The 23,652-nt window shown below is 33.7% G+C and overlaps 3 protein-coding genes across 9 annotated transcripts; 1 reads left to right on the forward strand and 2 right to left on the reverse strand.

The window, feature by feature from the left end:
- The first annotated feature begins 460 nt into the window (after positions 1-460).
- Positions 461-3,293, forward strand: LOC129323041 (60S ribosomal protein L7a-2-like). The gene is made up of 8 exons (XM_054969580.1): positions 461-613; positions 905-956; positions 1,268-1,318; positions 1,437-1,638; positions 2,234-2,403; positions 2,487-2,615; positions 2,713-2,805; positions 2,898-3,293. Exons 2-8 carry the CDS (start codon positions 954-956, stop codon positions 3,027-3,029), a joined length of 780 nt encoding a protein of 259 aa, XP_054825555.1. The 5' UTR covers positions 461-613; positions 905-953; the 3' UTR covers positions 3,030-3,293.
- Positions 3,294-4,440: 1,147 nt separating this feature from the next.
- On the reverse strand, positions 4,441-6,432 carry LOC129323186 (methyltransferase FGSG_00040). Its single transcript, XM_054969784.1, has one exon. It carries the CDS (start codon positions 6,337-6,339, stop codon positions 4,690-4,692), a length of 1,650 nt encoding a protein of 549 aa, XP_054825759.1. The 5' UTR covers positions 6,340-6,432; the 3' UTR covers positions 4,441-4,689.
- Positions 6,433-8,485: 2,053 nt separating this feature from the next.
- On the reverse strand, positions 8,486-22,643 carry LOC129322272 (anaphase-promoting complex subunit 2). 7 transcript variants are annotated; one of them, XM_054968489.1, is made up of 18 exons: positions 22,244-22,642; positions 22,058-22,150; positions 21,721-21,952; positions 20,575-20,867; positions 20,406-20,477; positions 19,313-19,557; positions 18,456-18,872; positions 18,118-18,319; positions 17,872-17,986; positions 17,680-17,771; positions 17,001-17,120; positions 16,759-16,847; positions 16,603-16,684; positions 15,889-16,080; positions 15,075-15,143; positions 14,829-15,004; positions 11,730-11,880; positions 8,486-9,159 (listed from the first exon to the last, which is right to left on the reverse strand). In XM_054968489.1, the coding sequence occupies exons 1-16, from the start codon at positions 22,478-22,480 to the stop codon at positions 14,882-14,884; spliced, it is 2,673 nt and encodes an 890-aa protein (XP_054824464.1). In that variant the 5' UTR covers positions 22,481-22,642; the 3' UTR covers positions 8,486-9,159; positions 11,730-11,880; positions 14,829-14,881. The 7 variants fall into 7 exon arrangements, with proteins under 7 accessions (XP_054824464.1, XP_054824465.1, XP_054824463.1 ...); XM_054968488.1 differs by lacking the exons at positions 8,486-9,159; positions 11,730-11,880 and adding exons at positions 12,141-12,442; positions 13,481-13,552; XM_054968490.1 differs by lacking the exon at positions 11,730-11,880.
- Between the last annotated feature and the right edge of the window lie 1,009 nt (positions 22,644-23,652).

Below are 23,652 nucleotides of genomic sequence, written 5' to 3' on the forward strand. Positions count from 1 at the left end.
CAACGGCCGACCAAGGAAAGGCAGAGAGATGAGTGAAACCAGAGAGCTACAGCTAGGGCAACGGGATAAATGACAAATGAGGGTACTGAGCTCAGAGCCTCAGACAGACACTCAGACTTCACAGACCGAATCCGAGGCATGCGTGTGAGGAACTGTAACTGAGGCATGAGACGTGAAGCTCAGCGAGTCAGTCTGTCAGCGTGAGATTTTTTCATTTTTTGTGTGTAAATAATATAATTATTTAATATTCAATATTAAAAAAATAACCTGGATCGGGCCAGACTAATTGGTCCAAAAGATCAGTCTCTAGTCTGGTCTAACCCGTATGTATAGTCTGACCCGTTTAGTCCAGTCTTTTATCCAGGTTAATTTTTTTGAGACCGGATCACACCGGGTCACACTGGTCAAACCAAACAGACCGGGTTTGAGATTTTTTTGCACAGCCCTGCTAACAACCCTAATATTCAAACTCTGGGTCTCGACATTATAAGCAGTCAAAGAGAAGTTGCGAACTGCGCCTGAGACGACGTCGGAGGTGACGGAGCTGCCGTCACTGGAGAGACCCGCTCTGACGGCGAGGACGAGCTTGGCGAAGGAGGCTACGAGCGGCAAGGTGAGTGACTCCTTTTCAATGCTCTTCTTCTCTGACTTCTTTTCACCGTGTTTCTGTTCGAAGACTCTTCTTGACGTGTGCTTGTTTGAGGGTCAATGAACACTATAATGTGATGAAGATGTTTTTTTAGTGGAGATATAGGCGTTAATATTAATGTTTTTTTCTGTGTCCGAGTGAAAAAGAGGTTTTCTCCCGGGGGGGGGGGGTTCTGTTGTGTCTTGGCCTTTTTTGGACTGGACTGGACTGAACAAAACAGAAACATGCTCTAACTAAATTCATTTCTTGATATAGGGTTTTCATTCGAGGTTCATTCCAAGTTGCCAGAAGCAAATCAGCGGCTATGGTGAGGGAATGCTCCCTTTTCTCTGGATATTTCTAATTGAATCTTCTGATCATGTATCATCTTTTAATGATTAATTTGGTTTTAGTATCCTCATCTCTTCCATTTTCATTTGATGTTTCTGAAGGAACATCCTCATTTCATTTTATTAGAGTATTTAAGTGGTTGGAAGTGTTTTTCATATGATCTACAGATTACAATACTTTGCTGAGTGATCTAGAGTTCAAGTAGGTTCTGATATTGAGGGCTGTCTTGAAAGGGGTCTTCTCAATCTACCTTGCTTATAAACTGGGAATATTTTATTTGTTTAATAGGCTCCCAAAAGAGGTGGTAAAGCTCCAGTTACAGCTGCTAAGAAGAAGCAGGTGAGTGTCTAAATTGATATGACTTCAGCTGAAATATCCATATCATTTTTGGGTATTTTTTAACTCGTGATATGATTTGGCTTCTTCCATTTTCCTCTGATAATTTGTTTGACTTCAGGACAAGGTGGTCAACCCACTATTTGAGAAGCGACCAAAGCAGTTTGGGATTGGAGGGGCATTGCCTCCTAAGAGAGACCTGACCCGATTTGTAAAGTGGCCCAAGACTGTTCAAATCCAGAGGAAAAAGAGAATCCTCACGCAAAGGTTGAAGGTCCCACCAGCTTTGAACCAGTTCACCAAAACACTAGATAAGAACCTTGGTATGAAAACTAACTGAACCCTGGGATTCGTGATTTTCTTATCCACAACACTCACTATTGCTCTTGTTTTCTTTTTCTGTACATGTTGTGAAGAGTGTGATTATGACTGGTTTATCTGAAGTGTATGCTTCACATTTATCATTTAAACTGTGATTTTCATTTTAATTGCATTAATTTTGAAATGAAAAATTAGTTTAATAATTGATAATTAAACGTACTGGCAATTTGAGTTCATAATGTTCATTCACCGTTGGTCTGAGCTGGAAACAGAACCTTCAGAAGTTGAGGTTGTATAATCTGCTAGCCCGAGTCTGATTGAAAATTACCTTGCTACTGATAGAAGACTTGGGCAGCATGTTCATAATATTTTGTTTCATGTTTGATTACATCTCTGTACACAGTTTTTTCCAGAATTGAGACCCTGAGAGTTGTAGTCCATGCATCTAAATTGGGGCTATTTCACTGAATTCTTGAGAATTACTAAATTGGTAGTTATTTTAGTTGTTAGTTTGTCTTAATTGTGTTTGCTTTCTTGGGCGTGTTTCATGTTCTAAGGGCCGTACTGATGATTTCCTTGTATTAATCTCATTTACAGCAACCAGCCTGTTAAAGATGCTCCTAAAGTACAGGCCTGAGGATAAAGCTGAAAAGAAAGAACGACTTTTGAAGAGAGCTCAGGCAGAGGCAGAAGGGAAACCTGCTGAAGCTAAGAAACCTATTGTTGTGAAATATGGTCTCAATCACGTTACATACCTTATTGAGCAGGTGTGCTTTCTTCTATGGATTTATGATAATGTCTGTATTTTCTATGACATCTGACCATTTTTTTTTTTTTTTGGGTCTTTCAGAATAAAGCTCAGCTGGTTGTGATTGCACATGATGTTGATCCAATTGAACTGGTTGTCTGGCTGCCAGCATTGTGCAGGAAGATGGAAATTCCCTACTGCATTATCAAGGGCAAAGCACGCTTGGGATCAGTAATAATCGCGCTTCAGAAAATATGTTTCAAGACATTTTGTCTAGTAGTGATTTATTCATGATTGGATCTAATTCGATTCATGCTGGCTTTGACAGATCGTCCATAAGAAAACTGCATCAGTCCTGTGCTTAACTACTGTCAAGAATGAAGACAAGTTAGAATTCTCTAAGATTCTAGAGGCTATCAAGGTGATTTTAAGGTTATTGTTATACTGTTTCCTTGCTGTCAATTTGCATGTCAAAATTAATTGGCCTTTTGTTTTTGTGCACTCCCTTTGCAGGCCAACTTCAATGACAAGTATGATGAATACAGGAAGAAGTGGGGTGGTGGTATTATGGGTTCTAAATCCCAAGCCAGAACTAAGGCCAAGGAAAGGCTTCTTGCCAAGGAAGCAGCTCAGAGAATGTCTTAAGCTTCATGTTTCTTGGTTTAGGAAAGTCAAAGTTATTTGTCTGCATTTTATTTTGATGCTTAGATTGTTTACACACGAGGTTTTCCTGTGTTATAGTAGTTTGTGAGCTAAAATTGAATGATGATTCCTTTGAACTTGAATATTGTATTAAAGTTTTTGGTTCAGAGCTATCCCATAAGCTCTATGCCATCTAGATTCTGTTATTCATTCTTGACTTGCTTTTTAGTCCCATTATCCAAGAGTGATTCAGGTGGCTTCATTCTCTCCTGGTTGGGCAGGTGTTACTTCTTCATCTTTTGAATGTGTTGTGTTTGGTATGATAAAATTGTGAACAAGAGGAATTGGGAGTAGATTTCTTTCCATATAATCAGATTTCCTTCCAGCAGATGTGGTAGAATCCTCTTCCATCTGCACCGTGGAATCTAGTGGCTTCCACAGCAACGAGTGTCTGAAGGATAATTTTTAGAAAAATGACAGAGATTTCAAAATGATCAAATTAATTTAAGTTAGGTTTTAAGTGTTAAATTTTAAAAATTTATAATTTAATTTTTCAATTTTGCAGCACAATTAGCAGCTATGTTATGGATTGATAATTTGTTTTTTAAATTTTAACATAATTAAAGAATAAAAAAATATTTTTTTGTTAAAATTTAAAATATAAGTTACAAATTCATTATAGTGGAATTGTAAAATTGAAAAATTAAGTTGTAAATTTTTAAAATATAACATTTGAGATTTAAATTGAATTAGTTAGTTTTATTGACACCTCATTGTCATTCTTTCATGATTTTTTAGGGAAAATGACAAATAAGTTCCATCAATTGGGCAAATAATCTTGGGGACTTATTGGTCATATTATTTTTACAAAATTATGCTTATGACCCTTCATAAAATAATAAAAAGCAAAATCGTTGAGACCTAAACTAAAACAGCCAATTATAGAGTTAAGTAGTGTTAGGAAATATAATTATTATTGTATGACTAAATAAATTGTTAATATAAGAAATGTATTATTACATAACTAAATTGACAATTATGCTTTCTATATTAACAATCTTAATTTAAGTATTAATGATTATGTTTTTTTTTATCATTTTGCTTAGGATCAAAAATGTAATTTTGCAAAAAATTATTAGATATAAATTACTAGGGATTTCAAAATAATATACCTATTTTGATGAAATTTATTTGTCATTCTTCCATTTTTCTCCCTTAATTTCTTTGTTACATTCAAACTTGACTCATACAGATTTGAACATCTTTCTTGAAAAAGTTTTTGAAAGCATAGTAGCATTGATTTTCCTAATAAATTTAAAATTTCATCATCCCTAGAATATTAGTAAACTACTACAATCAACTTGACAATGAAATTCAAAATAACCTAAAACTTGGGTGTCAATTAAATATCTTAAATTTGGTGAAGGGAAAAATTGAGGAAAATTATAAGTGAAGCTCTACAACAATTAAAAGTTGAAAGAACTATATTCTTGAAAGTTTACTAAAAACAAGACATGCTTTTAAACTTAAAAAGCACGTTCAGAGGTATTTATATATCACCTAATAATAAGATCCTCACAATATAACAAGATTGAAACCCACCACCTTATATATTATAAATCAAATCCTTATCAATTAGGCCAATTTTTGTTAGTTTTGCTACTCATTCATTTGTTCCAACACAAAGCTCAAGGAGAGTCCTCATGGCCTGCTTTTTCACCACCTTCCCATACACTTCTCTTGCTAGCTTCAAAGCTTTCTCCATCTCCACAAGTCCACAACCTCCATTTTTCTTCAACTCTTCCATCTGAATCTTAAGCAGTCTATCATCTCCTCCTATAACATCTATGATGCTATGAACCACAGCTTCCATGGCTGGAATTCTCCTTCCCCACCTCTTCATGAACCTATCAGCCCTGTAAACCTCAGAATATGCAGACCAAAATGATGCCCTCAGATATGCCTTCTCTTTCCCTCTCACTTTCCATCTCTTCATTTCTTCTTCTAATTTGTACACCGCACTTCCCACATCCATCCCTCTTTCAAGACCAATCTCAATCTCTCTGATCTCTTGTTTGCACACGATTTCTGACTCAAACTTGCATCTCCTGCATCTACAATGGATTCCCCATGTCACTGACATCTCTTTGCGCTTGTGCAATGAAGAAAGTGGGTCCAAATAGGCGAAAGTAATCTCCTCACCTGCTTTGATATCTTTAGAAGCATGAACTATCAGATAATCTCCTACATGCAACCTCCTTGAATTGGGGCAGCATGAATGGTTGATGAAGGAAGGTAGTAACCATAGCCCAACACCATAGTAATCATTGTTCTTCTTCCCCAATACATTGGCTGAAACTGCATCTTCAGTTAGAGAATTCACATCCAAAATGGCTAGTAACTTGCCCATATCAATCTTCTCATTCTCACTGGGTTGCTTGTTCTTGTTCTTGTTCGCTCCTGTTCCTGGTTTAAAGAGAGTAATATCAGGAACCTCAAGTGAATCTTCATCTTCCCCACTTGACAATTTGCTGATCAAATTGCTTGTTCTGTGACATTTCCTAACAAAGTCTGAAACCTGATCAATGAAATTCTTCCACATTACTAATTGAGCTTCCTCACTCAAATCTTTCCCACCCAATACACTCCTTTCCATCGCTACTGCCTTTGTGACCAAAACCAAAGCCCCTGCATCAATATTCTTAGTTGCAAACAACCCACGTCCACTGATCTCAGATTTCATGATCTCCACAGAACCAATGTATTCTGCAAGTTCTGGAGACTTTCCTCGAAACCCATTTGAAACCCAATCGGAAAGGTCCAGACTTCCGGTCCTGGAGAGGAAGTCGAGTCTTTTACATTTCTCGACACACCCATTTAGGTTTTCAGAGTTCCCATTAGCCTGGGGATCAAGACGAGCGACTCTGAAGAAATCTAAAGCCGCGGAATACGTATTGAGATTGAGCAGTATCTTACCTTTGCAGACAAGAGTCTTCAAATGGGTGCCATCGATTTCCAAAGCTGAATCACAATCTTCCAAAGCAGAATGAAACTCTTTCAATCTTGATCTTGCTTCGGCTCTGTTTGAAAGGGCTAAGCAGAGGGATTTTCGCAGCCTTTGAATCTGATCTGAGTTGGACAGGTTTTGGGTCTGAAAGATTTGGTTTTGGCATAGAGATATGAAGTTTGAGTAGGCTTCGATCGACTCCTTCCATTCTTCTCTTAGAAGAAGCTCTGTTGCTCTAGATCTGAGTTGTTGCATACACTCTTCTTCGGCCATCGCTATCTGCGGCTTTGTCTGTTCCATGATCATCTTTGCAGATGCAGAGGCAAATAGTTGAAGTTTCGGATTTGAATTTTGAATGCTAAATCGGTAACGTTCACATGATTAGTTTATTATGACTAATTATTTATTTATTATTTTTTCGGTTGTATAAGTAGGAATATTATGAAATATGTAACGGCTGTCTTTCAAAAATAAAATAAAATAAAAGAAGTAGGAAGATGCAACGGTAATCGTGGTAAGTTTGAAACATTTCGGTTTCTGCCAAAAGGGGGAACCGGCCGGGGGGGGGGGGGGATATTTCGGCAATCCCCTCTTCCCTATAATATTCGAGTATACAAATAATTAAAATACTATTTATACTTTATATTTTAGGAATTTTAAATATTACAAATTACTTAACAAAAATAAATTAAAATCATAAGCAGAAAATATTTTAAAATTTAATTAATTTATTGGTTACTGTTCAACCTCCTGTGTTTTGACGAAACGATCAAATATCGCAAGATAGCAATTTAAATTGTTTTGCATCAAATATGAAATTTAAAAAATAAATGAAGTAACAAATACTAAAGGGTATTTGATTCAATTGATCAAAGGAGTCGAATCAGCTTATTTTAAAATTTTAATTTCAAATCTTGATATATATAATCGCATTAAATAAATATATTAAAGGCATCTCTAGTAATATCTTGAAATTGGGCTTAGGAGCCTAAGAGTATGTTTAAATTTAGCAAGCCCTTATGCCCAAGTAATCAAGAGTTATAAAGATGCCCTAAAAAAATGACAAGATGGTTCTTAGGAACCAAATCATAATTCCAAAAGCTTCTTGGGCAAAACTGTAATATTTTCATAGATTTCAAGGAAATATTTAAAATTGAAAAATGAGTAAGTTAAAGTCCAAACATGTTCAAGATAGGCAAAAAAGAATATATAAGGCCTAAGAGAGTAATAGATATATCTAAGATTACTCTTGAAGAATAATTAGTAAAATTGCCAAATTAAACTGATGTAGTGTTATTTGACAATTTTATCCTTATATCCTAAGTCTTTTAAAAACAGATTACAATTAAATCCTAAGGATCAAAGTAGCTTTAAAAAGACTTAATGAGATCGTAATTAGATCTTGAGATTATAGTTAAATCACATGATCGCAGTAGACTTGATAGAAAGTTACTGACCCACAAAGTATATGACAATTTTCTAAGAAAACAATAGCCTGGGATAAGTTTAGAATACAAGGACCTCTTAAGTTTGGCTAACTGTTATAAAGAGAGTATTCTTAATTTTTTTTTTTTTTGATATCTCAACTACTATCAAAGCTAAGAAAGGAAAGAGACCAAAAAAAAATTAAGAGCAAAAATCTATCCAGGATAAGGACTAAATAATATGAGATCACGAGAAAGTTTTGTATTAAAAGGCAAGGGGTACTTAGAAGGCAAAAAGGCAAAGGGTACTTAATTGTAGATAAATACTATGAGATCATGAGAAATTTTCCAAAGTTTAAAAATAAAAATAAACAAGAGTAAACATTAATCCAAAAATATCAAGCTCAACTGAGGTCAGATTGTAATTTCTGAAAGTTGTGTCTTAAAGTATAATTACAAAAAAATTACCAAAACTTAGGAAAAATTAAAGTAAATTAGTATATGAAAGGCAGAAATATTTGGAGTAGTTATACAAATTTTATTGGAATAGAATTTCTCATATAATTAATTATGAAATGTATTTTCTATTAAATTAGAAAAATGCCAAGCCCTTAAGGGTCGAGCCCACAAGAGCCAGACCCGCCTATATTCCTAGTTCTATTAACAAAGTAGGAAAATGGGAAAACGATAGTTAGGTTTCAAAAGAATTATAACAACAGTTAGATCCTTGATAATATTTTTTTACAAAATGAATTATAAATATCAATTCAAACAATTATAAATAAAAATTTGTTACAATCTAAAAGTTATATTTAATATTTAAATACTTATTTGTATTTAAAACTTTTGGATTTGTAATAATTTGAATCAATATTTTTAACTTGTTTTTGAATAAAAAAACTGTCAGAAATTTAACTGGTATTAATTCAATGTTTTGAGACCTAACTATCATTCTCCCTAAAAAAAATCAACAAACAAGCAAATGAAAATCAAACAAGAAAGCAATAACAATCAGTCAACACTAAAAAGGACTGAAGGGGGGCTTATTATCAACTGAGAGGGATCGTTTGGAAAACCAACATTCCACATCCCAAAATAACTTTTTATCTTTTGGGATGTGAAATAGTGTTTGGAGGAATTTTTTACGGACAAAAGCACTTTGAGAAAGTACATTTGGAGATGGGTTGAATGTGAATTTTCCAAAGCTACATCCGGTTGCTTGTCAAACATGAATGTGGATCATCTAATTTTGTGTGCTTATATTTGACCATGATACCCTCGATTCTAGTGTTCTATCACTCATCTCTTCTGATTGAGAGCTAACTCATCTCTCTCATCTCATTTGTTTCTCCATCGTCTCTCGTCCTTGTCTCCTCCATTGTCTGGTCATGGCAGGAACGACGACCAGAACTAGCTTTCCCTGAATCAGGTTTATGGTTTGGTGATACAGCGCAAACCACTTGTTCTGCATGTATCATTTTTTCCTCCAGGGTAGAACATAGAGTCCTTTGCTTTGAAAGCATCTCTTTGCAGCATTGCACATGGCTTGAATGATGCATTTTAGCTCCTCCGTTATGCTGACGAAGATGCTAGGAAGAGAGGAACGAATCTCCCTTCATGCAAGATGATCTCCCTTCATCTACATTCTCTTACTTTTCTTTTTTTTTTTTTCCTTCATTTTTCAATTCTCCATTCCCTTCCTCTGAAAAGTCAAAAATTTGATTTAAAATAAAAATAAAAAAATTACCAAATTGGCCCTCCAATTTCTTGAAAATACAAAGTAACTAAAGCTAAATTAATTTAATTGAACTAACTAAAGTCTTAAAAATGAGAATAAAAATTACCCAAGTAATAAAATGTGCCAAAAATTGAAATTCGAATTAAAAACATTTAATTTCAATAAAATGTGCCAAAATTACAAATTATCATAAATTAATATCCTTTTTCGTCATGGCATGTTCAAAATACATTTCAAAAGCACAAATTTTTATTAATCCAAACAATTTTTAATTTTTCAAACTGATTTTTAAAAAAATATATCTAAACACAAATTTCATTATAACAGTTAACTTTTATCAAACTGACTTTTATCAAAAAAAATTTTATTAAATTGACTTTTAATAAACTGAAAATCAAATATAATAAATAGAGCTTGCTGCATCCTTAGCTAGCAAACTAAGCGAAGGAAGTGACAATGTTTCCTCCCATCCAATCGAACTCATCCTTAAAAACAAAAGTTGCATTGAAGTCAAATATAAAAAGAGCTATGATAACCCAAATTAGAGGAAATTTGATTGCAATACTATAAAAAAGATTTATTTATCTATATGCTATACTTTTTAAAAAGATATTTTTTCAAATATTTTAAAAAATACTATAAATTTAGATTTTAGTTTCATATAACCCAAGTTTTAAAAAAAAAAATTAATGAGAGTACAGAACTCAGTTTCAATCACACCAAGTTCTGTACTTTTATTATTAAAATAGAAAAGAAAAGAAAGTATTGGTGTGATAGCTGCACGTCTTCCCATGTCCTTTCCTTCTTGTCTCCCTTGCTCCTCCGTCCCTTGTGTATGTGGGTATAGGATAATGTTCTCCTTAGTCCTTCCTTCATGTGTGCTACAAATTATAAAATATTATCATAATATTATAATTATAATTATTTAATAGTAATATATTAATCTCATAATTATAATTATAATTATATAAAAAGAACTGGAATGGTATCTTCTTTATAGCATGTTTAAGTTAATAAAAATTTGGATTGTTTCAGATGTCTTATTTAGATATACAAAAATTTAACTTTGAACTCCAAACATCTCATTGTCATACAAAAATATGACAATGAAATGTTTGAAACGATTAAAATTTCAATGGACTATGATAAAAAAATTTTAAAATTATAAAAAAATGTAATAAGAAATGAATAAATTTGAATTTGGAACTTAAATTTTTATATATCCAAATAAGAAATCTAGTGCAATCCAAATTCTTATAAAAAAATACCATCTTTCTAATCATTTTATATAATTATAATTGTGAAAGTAATATATTACTATTAAATAATTATAAATATAAAATTATAATAGTAATTTGCAGCACACATGAAGAAAGGACGAGAGAGAGAGAACAATTACCTCATACCCAAGCACACAAGGAAAAGAGGGGCAAGGGAGAGAAAAAGGAATAAAAAAACATTTTCTTCTCTTTTTTTTTATATTAAAAGTATAGAACTTGACGTGATTGAAATTGAGTTCTGTACTTTCATTATTAAAAAAAATTTTAAAACTCAAGTTGAATAAGATCAAAATTTAAATGTATAATATTTGAGGAAATATTTTTAAAAACATAGCATTTAGATAAATAAATTTTTTTTTTAGTCTTGCAGTCAAATTGCTCAAATTAGATTTACCTTTTTGAATACAAGAGACCAAACCATGGCAGTCTCATTCAAAAAGAATGTTATCACTGCCCAAATCGTAAGCCAGCATAAGAACACATTTGAGCGCTAAAGCCTCACCCATGAAAGTTGAAGGGAATTTAACTTTATCAATAAAGGCCATACAAAGTAATAATTAGCTGACAAATGGACAATTTGACCATGACGCCAAAAAATATTATTTACACATATGGTATATTTTTAAAAATATTTTCTCAAAACTTACAAATTTAAAACTCGATTTGCTTCAGGCCAAGTTTCAAAAAAATTTTAACATAGAAGTATAGAACTTGGTCTAATGGATGCACAGGAATTACGCCTGCCACTATCCCCTCCCCAACACATATTTACTTCACACTTCCCCTTTCCTTTTTGTTTACCTCTCTCGCTGTGATAACATCCTTTACATAACTAGAGCTACTATGGTATTATGGGGCAAACCCAAAAAATTATTATTACACCAATAAAATATTTAACTATAGTTATAAAAAAATTAATCATAGTAGAAAGAAAAAGATCAATGCAAAGGTCTACTATGATTAAGAAGTTTGAAACCAACAACTTACAAGTTTAATGGTAGAATGATTTCTGCCACAATAGTTTAGTTCAAAATCAAGTAATTCAACTCAATGTAAATCCAAAGTAATCAAACTTAAATTCAAGAATAAAAGTAATAAACATGGAATCCCAAGTTTTTAACACTTAAAACACTATAAATCCAAATAAAAATGCTATATATACAAAAGCATGATATATCAATTTGCACTTAAAGCAATTGAAAATAAGGTTCAAAAAATAAAAATGACACAATCAGAGGGATGCATCGCACTTACAGAACTTGCATCACGGCCAGTTCCCTTTTGTGCCTTGCACTGTGACACATTACACAGATCATGACAATGTTTTGCTATCATTTCACAGCTTTGAGGTAAAACTTTTGGCGTGCCCCAATTCTTCATGTGTCATTCAATCGATGCAATCTAACTATTCATAGAAAGTTTTTTTAATGAACAAGCTAGTGGCACTGATTTCACTCCCAAATTATTTTATACTAAAAAGTTGGATGCCCAAATGCAATTAAAACATATTTTCACACTTAACAACTAGGGTGTTCCAAACTCCACCAATGTGCCAAAAGCTCAACTTGACACCTAGACTACACTTAACAAATTCATGACTTGTGCTACACACCACAACATTCATATCACATATATATCTCATTTTCAACCCTCAACCTCTTAATATTAAAAAGAATAGGAGAGGCATTTCATATAAATCCTAAATATAATCATTTACAATTATCATGCAATCATTATCATACTTACACCAATATTTAAGCTCTGCCCAAATATCACAATCACATAACCTACAACCTAAAATACAACTTTCCAACTACAAATGTAAATTGTGTAAGTATTCATATTAATCAAAATATGAACTTCTAGTTAGCATTATCAACTTAAATTACACATATTCAAAATAAATTACTAGAGGCCTAGTTCCAATGCCTCAAGTGCTTTCCTTTTATCTTGTTTGGAGCTAGTTCCTTATAAAATGTTAAGGCAAAGGGTGAGTACAACGACTTAATAACTAGGATAATCTAATAAATACACATGGAAGGCAATTAATTATAGAAAATGCAAAATGGGCAAACATATGTATACTATCATATAAACCTATTCAAAGCATAGAGTCAAACCCAATGGCATATCCACAAGTAGATAATATACAAGATCACCTACTCACAAACTTAACAACCATGTGACTAATCCATGAAATGCATAATCAATAACCTCCCTTATTACCTCCTGATACTTCTGACTGAAATCATGAACTATTAATCAAATAGGGTTACGTCCGTGTAAATGGACTAACCCAACCTTACTAATCACGAGGAATTACTTGGCCAAAGGTTACTACACTCACTCTTAGGCCATGGCTTTTCCCATTCCCAAATCCCTATAGTGTCATTAATCCTAAGCTAGTCTCCTTAGGAAACAAGTAGAGAAAAGTTAAATTCGAGTCCTTCAGCAAATAAAGTGAGATAGTCCCTCAACAAATACTGGGATAAAGGATAGCCTTCAGTTACCGAAAAGTGACCATAGTACGTGGATTCACACTAGTCCCTATAATGAACTCTCACCAAACATGATCATGCAACACACAAGCCTAATACATCCAACATGCAAATAAACATCATCTCAAATTCAAGGTATTTAACATACCATGTATCACAATCACATCATCATAATCTCATCACAAAATTGGGTTCACACCCTTCACAACTCAACATAAATCACCACTCACATACCACATGCCATCATCTCATCATATTTGGTAAATTAATTACAAGCTTTTTCATCTAGCAATCACATTGACAATTCATTGCATTAACATCACAAATTCATATTACATCTCATTTTTATTCAAAAGCATCCTAACCACCCTTTTCAATATTTCCAAAATATAACTTGTTATAATAATCATGAAAAGTAGCTTTCACATACTCAAAACAAGTTTTCTAATACTCTACAATCAAGCAACATGCAAATGCACAAATTAAATTCTTCTAGTTATCTCGAACCTTTGATAGATCAAAGGTTACCCTCAATTCCAAAGCTACTTCCAAGCTCGAATGGTGCACAAGACAATTAATCTACAATTAATCATATTAATCATCATTAATATCATCATAAACATACTTCTACTTCCAATTTCAACAATTTAACTATCCAAAACTCATAATCTCTTGTATTTAATCACACTCATTAGGTGTATTAACTTCCATTAGCTCTATCTAACTTCATTACACCCAACAACCATTGTTAATGGCTTCCATAACTTCTCCATTAGCTCTATCTAACTTCATTACACCCAACAACCATTGTTAATGGCTTCCATAACTTCCAACTACCACATTTATTACCTATTTTTGATCATTAATAAGGACCCATTTACAAGAGAGCATTAAATTACCAAACCTAAGAGTAAATGACTCAAATAACTCCCATTATGATAACAGTAATACCAATCGATGAAAACTTCCCAAGGATGCTCCTCTGCCACACGCATGCACATTCCTCACAACGTGGTGCAAATCAATGCCTATAAATCATCTCTAGATTAAACTTAAAAACTTATATTAAATACCCCTCCATCCCAAATTATAAAACAATTTAAGACAAAATTACGCATATCAATAAAGCTCAATAATTACACTTTACACCAACTAAAGTTGGCATGAGTAGTACAGGCTCTCGTCATTTAAACAAGTAATTCAAGGTTCAATTCCCAACCCTTAGGTATGTAGCAACTTAGGAGAGATCTACCCTTTGTTCTCAGTACCTCAAGGGAGATAATCTTTACTGTCAGCGGAGCCTACTCCTTATACTATAAATGTTTTACAAACTTACTTTCTAAAAAAAAAACTATAAATTTTCAAAATGCCCCTACAAACTTAATCATTACACTACAATCATTTCAATTACCTCTCTACTTGAAGAGTAATGTTGAAAAAATATCATCAATAAAACTTTATTTTTGTCAGATTGTCTTACATTTCGGAACAACAAAACAAAATACCTCCAAAGTTGTCTTATAATTTGGGATGGAGATAATATTTATTTAAAACTAAAATATCATTTTTCTCTCTTCATGTATAAGGAGAGACAGACACGGATCTGCAAAGGATCTACATCTACTGGGCACAAAAACCAAAGTCAACTTCTCAAGGCAGGAAAGAAAATGCAGTAAGGAAATCTTTCACTCTTTGACTCTTCGCTATACATCAAATAAGACAAAACAAGGGGGAGAGCAAATAAGCAAAGAAAATCACAACTATCTTGTTAACTTGTTATCTTGTTATCTGCAGTTCGAAATGGTGTGGAATCTTTGCTAATTGAGAAATCTTTGAATAGTTTGCGAAATTTTACCCATTTGCTTTAAAGCTTCTGACATAAAGGTTGATTGCAATTCAATCAGCCCATTACTTCTTCAGAAAATACATTCCATCTCTAAGTTCTAACTTCTCTTCAGAGACTAGACCAGATAAAAAGCTTTGTAGTTGCTGGAGTGACTTGTCATAAGGTGGATCAGCAATGCAGAACATCTGTGCAAGAGTAAGATATGGAATGAATCTAACTGATCATAACGTTGCCGTCACAATTTACAGTTCTTACCTTAAGAGTATTGTGAATTCGATCTAATGCCATGCTACCAAAGTTCGTGAGCATGCCCATGATAAATTTCTGCAACAAGACGATGCTAATAATTAAATGGCATTACTCACGTGCATTGCATGCCAATAATTCACTTGCTTTTAAGCCTGAAGAGACCCTTGCATAGCACTCCAGTTCAAACCATCACTTTCGTTTAAAATCTATTATATTGGCAAAATTAGTAATCCTTTTAAACTCCAAAGGAATGATTTTTACTCCCTCCTTTCAAAATATTTGTCCTTTAAAGTTATTACACACAGATTAAGAAATGCAACTAACATGTAAAAGTATGATACACTTTACCAAATTTGCCCCTCATTTATGTGGAGTATATCCTATTAATGTGCTCACAGTACTTTATGCCTTTAAGGGTAAAATAGGAAAAGTATCATCAAATGGTGCTTTGGCAGTCTAAAAAGACAAATAATATGAAAAAAAAAATTCTCCTAGAAAGACATTTTGAAACGGATGGAGTATTTACTAAAGGAGCTTCTATTTTCCTAACTTCAATTTTCATAGAATAGTTCTCCCTACTGTGGTGAATGATAGAAGCATTTTGTTGCCTGAGGCCCAAAACATTTCCAAGGCCTATAATACCAGAAGATATTAGATAATGAGCAAAATAAAAATTGTCAATTTGTGAAAATTTTATTTTGTTAATTAATTAGACATATGAAAGAAATTCACAATGTAACTTCAGAATCCAAATGAATGTTTCAAAATCTGACTAGGAGATATTACCATTCACACAGTATGGAATAGTTATTTCACATACCTCATACACTGTCATTTCCTTACGAAGTTGATTCTCCACTGAGGCCACAGATCTCCCTTCCTCTTCATCAACTCCTAGAAGCTCTTGGGAACTACCACTACTGCCTCCATTCTTACTCGTGTCAGCCATTTTTTCCACAAGGGTGTATACATGGTCCAAGGAGTCAGCCCCCGGAGACTCTGTGATGACACCCTGGAAACAAGAAAGACGGCAAGTAAAAATTATTCCATCCTCACATCTAAACTCAGTCTTCTACAGTTTCTAATTAGAAAGTTCTCAGTTACAGCATCCATCAGCATCTTAGAAACTGGATATTAGTTACACAGAATAAAATTGATCAGCATTTTATCAACAGGATATCAATTACTTGCTAAATAATATGAACACTAATTCATGACAAGTTACCACAGGTTAACCAGTTAAGTTTGTAAATTTGTAAGAAGGAAGCTAGGAAGAGTTAGCCGACCCCACCTAGTGGGATAAAGGCTTGTTGTTGTTGTTGTTGTTGTTGTTGTTGAAGCTAGGAAGAGTAACATTAAGGGGGGCAAATGTATACAGCCACTTGAGGCTAGGCCTAGCTGATTTGGTAAGGGTGTGATGGGCAGTGGGAAACAGTCTAGAATTCAAACTCTGTTGATGTAACCAAAAATAAAAATATTTACTAGAGCCTAAAGTAAGCTAGGAAGAGTCGCATCAATTGTCTATCAGACCAACCTTGCTTATCCAGAAATTTATCCTCCGATTTAATACATCCACTGGGACTCCAATAGCAGATGAAAGGTTCTTGGACGTCCAACTGAAAATGAAGGATAAAAAAAATTACTTCACATAGAAAGACAAAATAATAGGTGTCAGCTTATCAATGAATACCTCGTTTGATCTTGAAATTTCATGACAATAGATGCATGAACAGGAGCTACAGTGAATTGCATTGCCCTATCTTCGAACTGCAATTCCAGCTGAAAAATTGAAAATAATGATGTTAACAGATCTGTCAAGACTATCATATAAAGGCAGAAGGCAGGGAGGGGGCAATATCACTCAGTAAATTCATACCTTGTAAATTATAACCACAAACAAAAAATTCTCATGAAAGATATCAAGCGACCTACCTTGACAGTACCAAGACTTTTCTTCCACTGTAGCTTACGGGGGGTTTTGATTTCATGAAATCTATTTGCATAGTCAGAAAGGAGCAGGTCAACAGGTCCGGGCAGGTTAACAGGTTCATCCTGTAAGACTTTTCAAGGTTAATCACACAACACACAAAGTATCTCAGGGAAACATTTGAAACTGTTAGATATCTAGAATAATGCATATCATTATATTGGAAGAACTTTATCATAGGTCATATAACATATCCTTAAGTTTTACATATCAGATCAAACTGACTCTTTGCATTTGAATAAAAGCGTTCAATGCAGAAGAGATTAATAAAATACAACATAGAATGATAAGCGTACTCAACAATCAAAAGAATCTATTTTTAAAAATTTATTTTGTTTGTAAAAAGAGTCAGATGGCTAAACCTTGATATATATATATATATAAGTAGCACAAGCTGACATGTTTAGTTGTAATACACGAATCAAACACTTTTGCTTCTTATTGCCTAAAATTATGCTAAACAGATATGAGCCTTGTGCATTGCACATGAAATTAAGAAATGAGCTGCATTATTTATGGCTTAAAAATATTAAGACTGAAAACCTCTAGAAATTAGAAGATAAGTGGCTGATAACCACAACTCTGCATGAAATTTAATGACCAAAATATTTTTGCCCCGCAAACCTGTATTGGAGGCCAGAAGTTTGAAGATATAATAGTGGCTGAAACAACATCCATGGGTATTGGATTGTCTCCCATCTCAGAACCTGAGAGAACTTGCCAGATTTAGCCAAAAGAAATGAGACAAATAGAAGTCACACTTTTGTGTGTAGCAATGATAAAAAAACAATGAACAGTTCGAATTTCAGAAAGTACTTGTCTGAGATGGCTGACTAATGGTAGCTTTGATGTTGGTATTGGTTCTCTTTGAGTCTATCAAATCATTGAGCATTATCTCACATTTCTGTAGGCTGCTCTCTCCAAATTGAATCTGCAGAAAGAAAGCAATATTCATTGTCTTGATAAACACACTAGAAATGAAAAATGGATGTAAAAAAGGAAATAACACAGTATCTTCAGCGTCAGTCAAAAAATACAGGCATCATCAAATTAGCCACATACCTTAAGGAGCTCCAGAGTACGTATCTCGGAGTCAATATCATAATCAGATTTGTTTAAAAGCTTTTCTGCAAGCATAGTTCGATATTCATTAACTAGTTGGTCTTTAGAACCAATTATGCCTACAATCATCCCAAGTATGTCAACTTTCCTCTGGTTCCTGCTACCCTTTAATGGATCTGCTTCCACAGGGTCAGGCTGCCAGCTAAAAGGGAAAACTTATTAGGGAAAAAAACTTGATTTTTGTAATATGGTAAGCAGAAAAGATACACTAAGATATTGAGAAAGGTAAGGAAAATTGAAAAAACAGCCAACTACCATTGAGGATAGCAAACATATACCGTGTGGCATTGATCCAAGCTTGCCTGTCATCAGTGTTGAAGTCATCATCAGTGCCAACATTCTCTTGCATTTCTTCATCTCTGTTCAACTCTTCAAGAAGACTATCTCCCGGATTTCCAGATGCACTTGAATTTCCACTAGTCCCATCAGTAAGCATAGTCACTATATATTTTATGGTATCTTTCCTTCCTCTTAAATAGTCCCTTATTGGCTCACCAACTGCCTCAAGAAAAACACCCGCAGGATCTATTATCCTTAGGGCCTTAATAGTCGAAACATATTGATGCAAAATATCATTGGTTGAAGCGCCTGCAGTAAGCAAGCGAAAACGTAGTGCTGAAATAAATGAATCCACCAACTTTGCATGTTGCCCAGTGTATTCAAGACACAATTTTAAGTCTTCAATTGCAGGGGAGCTACATAGATCCAAAGAGAAAAAGGAAGATAAGTACTTGTAAATTTAAACATATGCCAGTGAGCTCTGGTTTGATAAGGATTAATAATAAAATGTGTATGAAAAGGTTATAGTGGTTACTGGTGGTATCTAAACTTGTACCAAAACATTTTTTTTTTTCAATGTTGATTAGAATATTGAAATAAATTAAGCAAGGGATAGAATATCAATCAAAAGCACATCATTGTTCAATCAGTCATGCATCCACAATAAAGCATTTTAGAATTTGTACCAAAGCCTAACATAAGTTGATTAAGAGTGCTGACCTCATAGTTTAATACTTTAATTTACTAAAAGTAGGCCACAAACAGAACACAAGACACACAAAATTCAGAGTTCCATAATAGAACATTGTGATTTTGTTTTTAGTAGGTAAACAGAGAAATGAAATCAATGAACTACCTCTCGGGATAATCAACAATTATTTCAAACAGTTTTGCTATTCTTAAATCTTGTAGTGTTTCATAAGCAAAATATTCCAGCCTTAACTTCCATCTAACAAGCCCTTCAGATGGAGCATCAATCCCAGGACAGAATGAAGCTGGCTGTGGTGCTAAAGGTGATTTAACACCTGAAGAAGTACTCTCGTAACTAATAGAATCACCAAGATAGACAAGAAGGGCATGCAGAAACTGCAGAGGAACAGTCTGCACAATATGACACCAGTTATAAGAAGAATAAGTTAGTGTTTTAAAGGAGCTTATTTATCAGCACAAACCAGCATAGTAAGATAATAAATTTTACATACATTGATATGAAGATGTTGCACAGTAACAGCCCCAATCCAACATATATAAATTTATCAACCAACCATAAATCAGTTCTCTCCATCAACACCATTAAGAATTCAATTTAGCTCCCTTTTTCAACATATATAAGAACTATTAGACTAGTCGTGGTGGTGGTGGTAATGATAATAATAATTCTGAACTGAAAGTAAACATTTAACAAAATGTAAACAAACTCATTCTTATAAAATCAGATCCTAAACTATCATCTTGCAAAAGAAACACATATAATCCTTACAAAATGTATTCTCTACTAATTACCCCAAATAATCAATCTTTTACCTTTCAAAGTAATAATTTGCCAAAAGTCATCTTCATAATTTATTTATTGACATCCATGTTGGAGATGCAGATGAATTTATTCTATATCATAAGGAAAACAATGATACAGTAAAATGAGGCATGATTGAACAAGTGAAACAAACTGATAGGATGTGGCCTACATTTGTTTAGATTGGAAATGCTAAGCGGAATTGACGGCCATGCTAAAATGGACAAAGGGAGGACGAAATGGGAACATGACTGGATTTGACTGGAGAACAGACAACCAGGCATGTGATTGAATTTTAAAGAATCAATATAAGGGATTAAATTTCCGTCTAGTTCAAATGAAAGAATAATGTGGCACATGCCAGACGTTATGGATTATATATAGCAAAAGAAGAACATGTTAAATGTATATGAACAAACGTATATGCAATACAAACCTGGATCCAACTTTTAATTGATTGCAAAACAGAACTCCTAAAATCATCACCAGCAAAATCATGTACTTTTGCCTGTTATTCAGACCAGAAAGAGAAATTAATATCACCAAAACATTAGATGCATAACAAGGGACATACCCACATATAAAGAGAAGGCAAATGTGCTCACTTTTAGTAGTAAGAAGATAGCTGAAGCATAAGCATCTTCAGCCATAGAAGTAAATCCAAGACTTCTAAGATCAAGAACAACCTTCCCAGTGTTCTTCACCAATCTACTGTTTTCCAAGAACCTACTGTGCTTGTAACAATCATCAACATCCATTGCACCAACCTTAGTACAGACTTTGCCTTTTTCATCTAAATCCATGTCATCCTTACTCTGAGATGCATCATCATTACACTCTTCATCCATGATTGTACTTAACTCCTCTAGTCTTCTTTTAAAATACCAGTGAAGTATCACTGGTAATAACAGGGAAAAAAACAAATCAAGCATACAAGGATAGATAAAAGAAATGAAAGAAAATGACAAGCTTATCAAGCACAAATTACCAAATAAAAGAATAAATTGAAGTTGGGCAGATAGGAAGATGTTATAAACATTAAACAATAATATTTCTAAGAAGGTCCAAGATCTTGGGACAAAATTGTCACATTGCTTTATGGATTGAACTATATTGCCAGTTTGATGGATCTAATGATAGCAAAATCTCATGCAGCTATTTAGATAAATTGCAGAAACGAAGAGATTGGTGAAGAGGTAGCACCAATAAATCAAATACAGAACACTGTGTGCTGGCTGTCTATATCAATAGATACCCATAAGTTTTGAAATGACGACTTTAAAGCATGACATGATGACAATATTGGAGGAGTGGTAAAATGATGAATTACGATAACATTGACTTTTAGGCAGTTGTATCCATTAGTATCTAAGTAAGCAAATATCCATTTCATAAGTTTAACCCCCATTATTACCTAACTAAGCATATACCGATACTCATAATTTTTAACTTCACAATCTAAATGTTTAGCTATGATGTCAAATATTCTTCTTATTTTTTGAACTCGCTGCTGAGATTCACAAGGCAAGAGGACAATTTATCTAATGAGTAAGCTCACACAAATAAAAATATTCTTTGCTTCTAGAGTGATCAATCTACAGAAATAGAATGGAAAATTTGAGTTTTCATCCTTTCAAGTCTAAACATGCTAATAAAGAAAGACCATATAGTTAATACTTATTCAATGCGGGTGATTCACAGATAACGTCACAATAATGAAAATCATTTTAACAATTGAAACATCTTATTACCAGGAAAATGACGAGGAAGTGAAGCCATAAGAACAGAGGAGACAATAAATTGATATTTTGAGACAAAATAATCTCTTTCTGCTTCAAAATCATGTAGTTCCCCTGATATCCTATCCTTATAAGCTTGTAAAGCATGCACCAACATTAATAAGCACTTCTCCTGATACTGCTTCTCCAAAGAGATTTCTTCCAAAGCGTTACACAAATCTTGCTGAATCTCGTCCTCATTAATCTGTTTGGAGTGTTTATAGCATCAACTCTTTAAGCAGATTAATGACTAAAAGTTCCGATTCATCAATCAAGTTCAAAACATCCAGAAAGGTTCATATATACTCACATCAAGTTCATTATTCTTCTTCAAATCCACAAAATTACTGTAACCATCAAAATGTCTCCAAAATTTCGATGCTCCATTTCTCTCAAATGTTTCCTGCCACACAAATGAATTTAAATTTTCGACCTTTATATGACAACTAGCCAATGGCAGCATATAGCTCGTTACTTAAAGCCAAGGCTTTTGTACCTCAAGCACTTGAAGAAAGTGATCCCGAACCAGCGATTCTAATCCACGTTTGATGAGGCCATGAACGAGAGCAACAAACTCGGAGCCAACAGAGAGGTCACCGGCACCAGTGAGAAGAGTTTGCACGACGACACAGAACCCGTTGTAGCAATCTACGATCTCTTGTAAGGAATCAGCCGTTACAGCATCCAAAACCCCTAGATTCCAGAAATGAGAGGTCGATTCCTCGGTGGCCATCGAGAAGAGAGAAACGATGTCTCAATCTTTTGAAATTTGCGTCCAACGCAGGCAGGAAGGAGAAGGAGAAGGAGAAGGGAAAGGGCGTACTAGAGTGACTGAAGAATGAGTAGAAAGCAGCTAGAGCAAGCGCGAATGGATTTTCCCTCTTTTTTTCTTTTTTTATTTTCAAGCCAAGAAAGATCTCTCAGGTTCCAGCTAAACAAGGGCGTACGTTTTCGAACGAAAAGTTCAAAAATTGATCATGCGTGTCCTCGTAAAATTAGTTAAATTTTGGAATTGAGAACACACATAATTTTCATTAGGTTCTTAGAGAATTTAAAATTTAAAGTTAATCCTTCAAAATTAAACTAAAAATAAATTAAATATAGAAAAGATGAAAATACTCTTAGTTCAAATATTTTAAAAACCACTAATCACCATCACCAGAGCACTACCGTCGGTGATCAAAGCCTCATTGGCTACAATAGCAACTAGACCTCCATTGCCAGAGTTCCGATGGTAGGTGGAGAGTTAAATTCTTCAAAGGTGGGCAAGAGTGGATGTAAAACCCATGATCCCTTGGCTCACCCAAAAGTTACAAACTATCAAGTCATTAAACCTATTCCATCATATAATACATAAAATTATATATATATATATATATATATATATATAAACCTTATTTTTAAATCACTTAATTATTATGTTGCTTGTTAATCACGTGACCTTACTTGTTAATATTTTAACAAAACTTGTTAATTACTTAACTTTTTTTGTTAATCCCATAACTCCCACAATAAAACTATATTACTTGTTAATCACACTACTATACTTATTAATACTTTAACAGGACCTATTAATTACTTAACATTTTTTGTTAACTGTATAATTTCTGTAACAGAACTACATTACTTGTTAATTGCATAACTACACTTATTAATATCTTAAGAGGACTTACCAATTACTTAACTTTCCTGTTTAAGTCTGTGACTCTCACAATAGAACTACATTACTTATTAATCACGTAACTTTACTTGTTAATATCTTAACAAAACTTGTTAATTACTTAAATTTACTAATCAAATCTATGACTTCTTCAACTAAACTACATTACTTGTTAATCATGTAACTTTACTTGTTATTTACACAACAATACTTGTTAAATGCACTGCTTGACTTGTTAATATCAT

The sequence above is a fragment of the Prosopis cineraria genome, unplaced genomic scaffold (assembly GCF_029017545.1).
Source record: "Prosopis cineraria cultivar Desert tree isolate PC_DT_omini unplaced genomic scaffold, ASM2901754v1 PC10, whole genome shotgun sequence".
NCBI lineage: Eukaryota > Viridiplantae > Streptophyta > Magnoliopsida > Fabales > Fabaceae > Prosopis > Prosopis cineraria.

What these genes read in the sequence shown, in the direction of transcription:
- LOC129323041 (XM_054969580.1), top strand. An exon ending in CAGCTGCTAAGAAGAAGCAG is followed by an intron (nt 1,319 to 1,436) that starts GTGAGTGTCTAA and finishes GTTTGACTTCAG; the next exon opens with GACAAGGTGGTCAACCCACT. An exon ending in AGATTCTAGAGGCTATCAAG is followed by an intron (nt 2,806 to 2,897) that starts GTGATTTTAAGG and finishes CTCCCTTTGCAG; the next exon opens with GCCAACTTCAATGACAAGTA.
- LOC129323186 (XM_054969784.1), bottom strand. Translation starts at nt 6,339, where the DNA reads ATGATCATGGAACAGACAAAGCCGCAGATAGCGATGGCCGAAGAAGAG.
- LOC129322272 (XM_054968490.1), bottom strand. Translation starts at nt 22,480, where the DNA reads ATGGCCACCGAGGAATCGACCTCTCATTTCTGGAATCTAGGGGTTTTG. An exon ending in TAAATTTCTGGATAAGCAAG is followed by an intron (nt 16,081 to 16,602) that starts GTTGGTCTGATA and finishes TCTTGTTTCCAG; the next exon opens with GGTGTCATCACAGAGTCTCC. An exon ending in GAATTCACAATACTCTTAAG is followed by an intron (nt 15,005 to 15,074) that starts GTAAGAACTGTA and finishes ACTCTTGCACAG; the next exon opens with ATGTTCTGCATTGCTGATCC.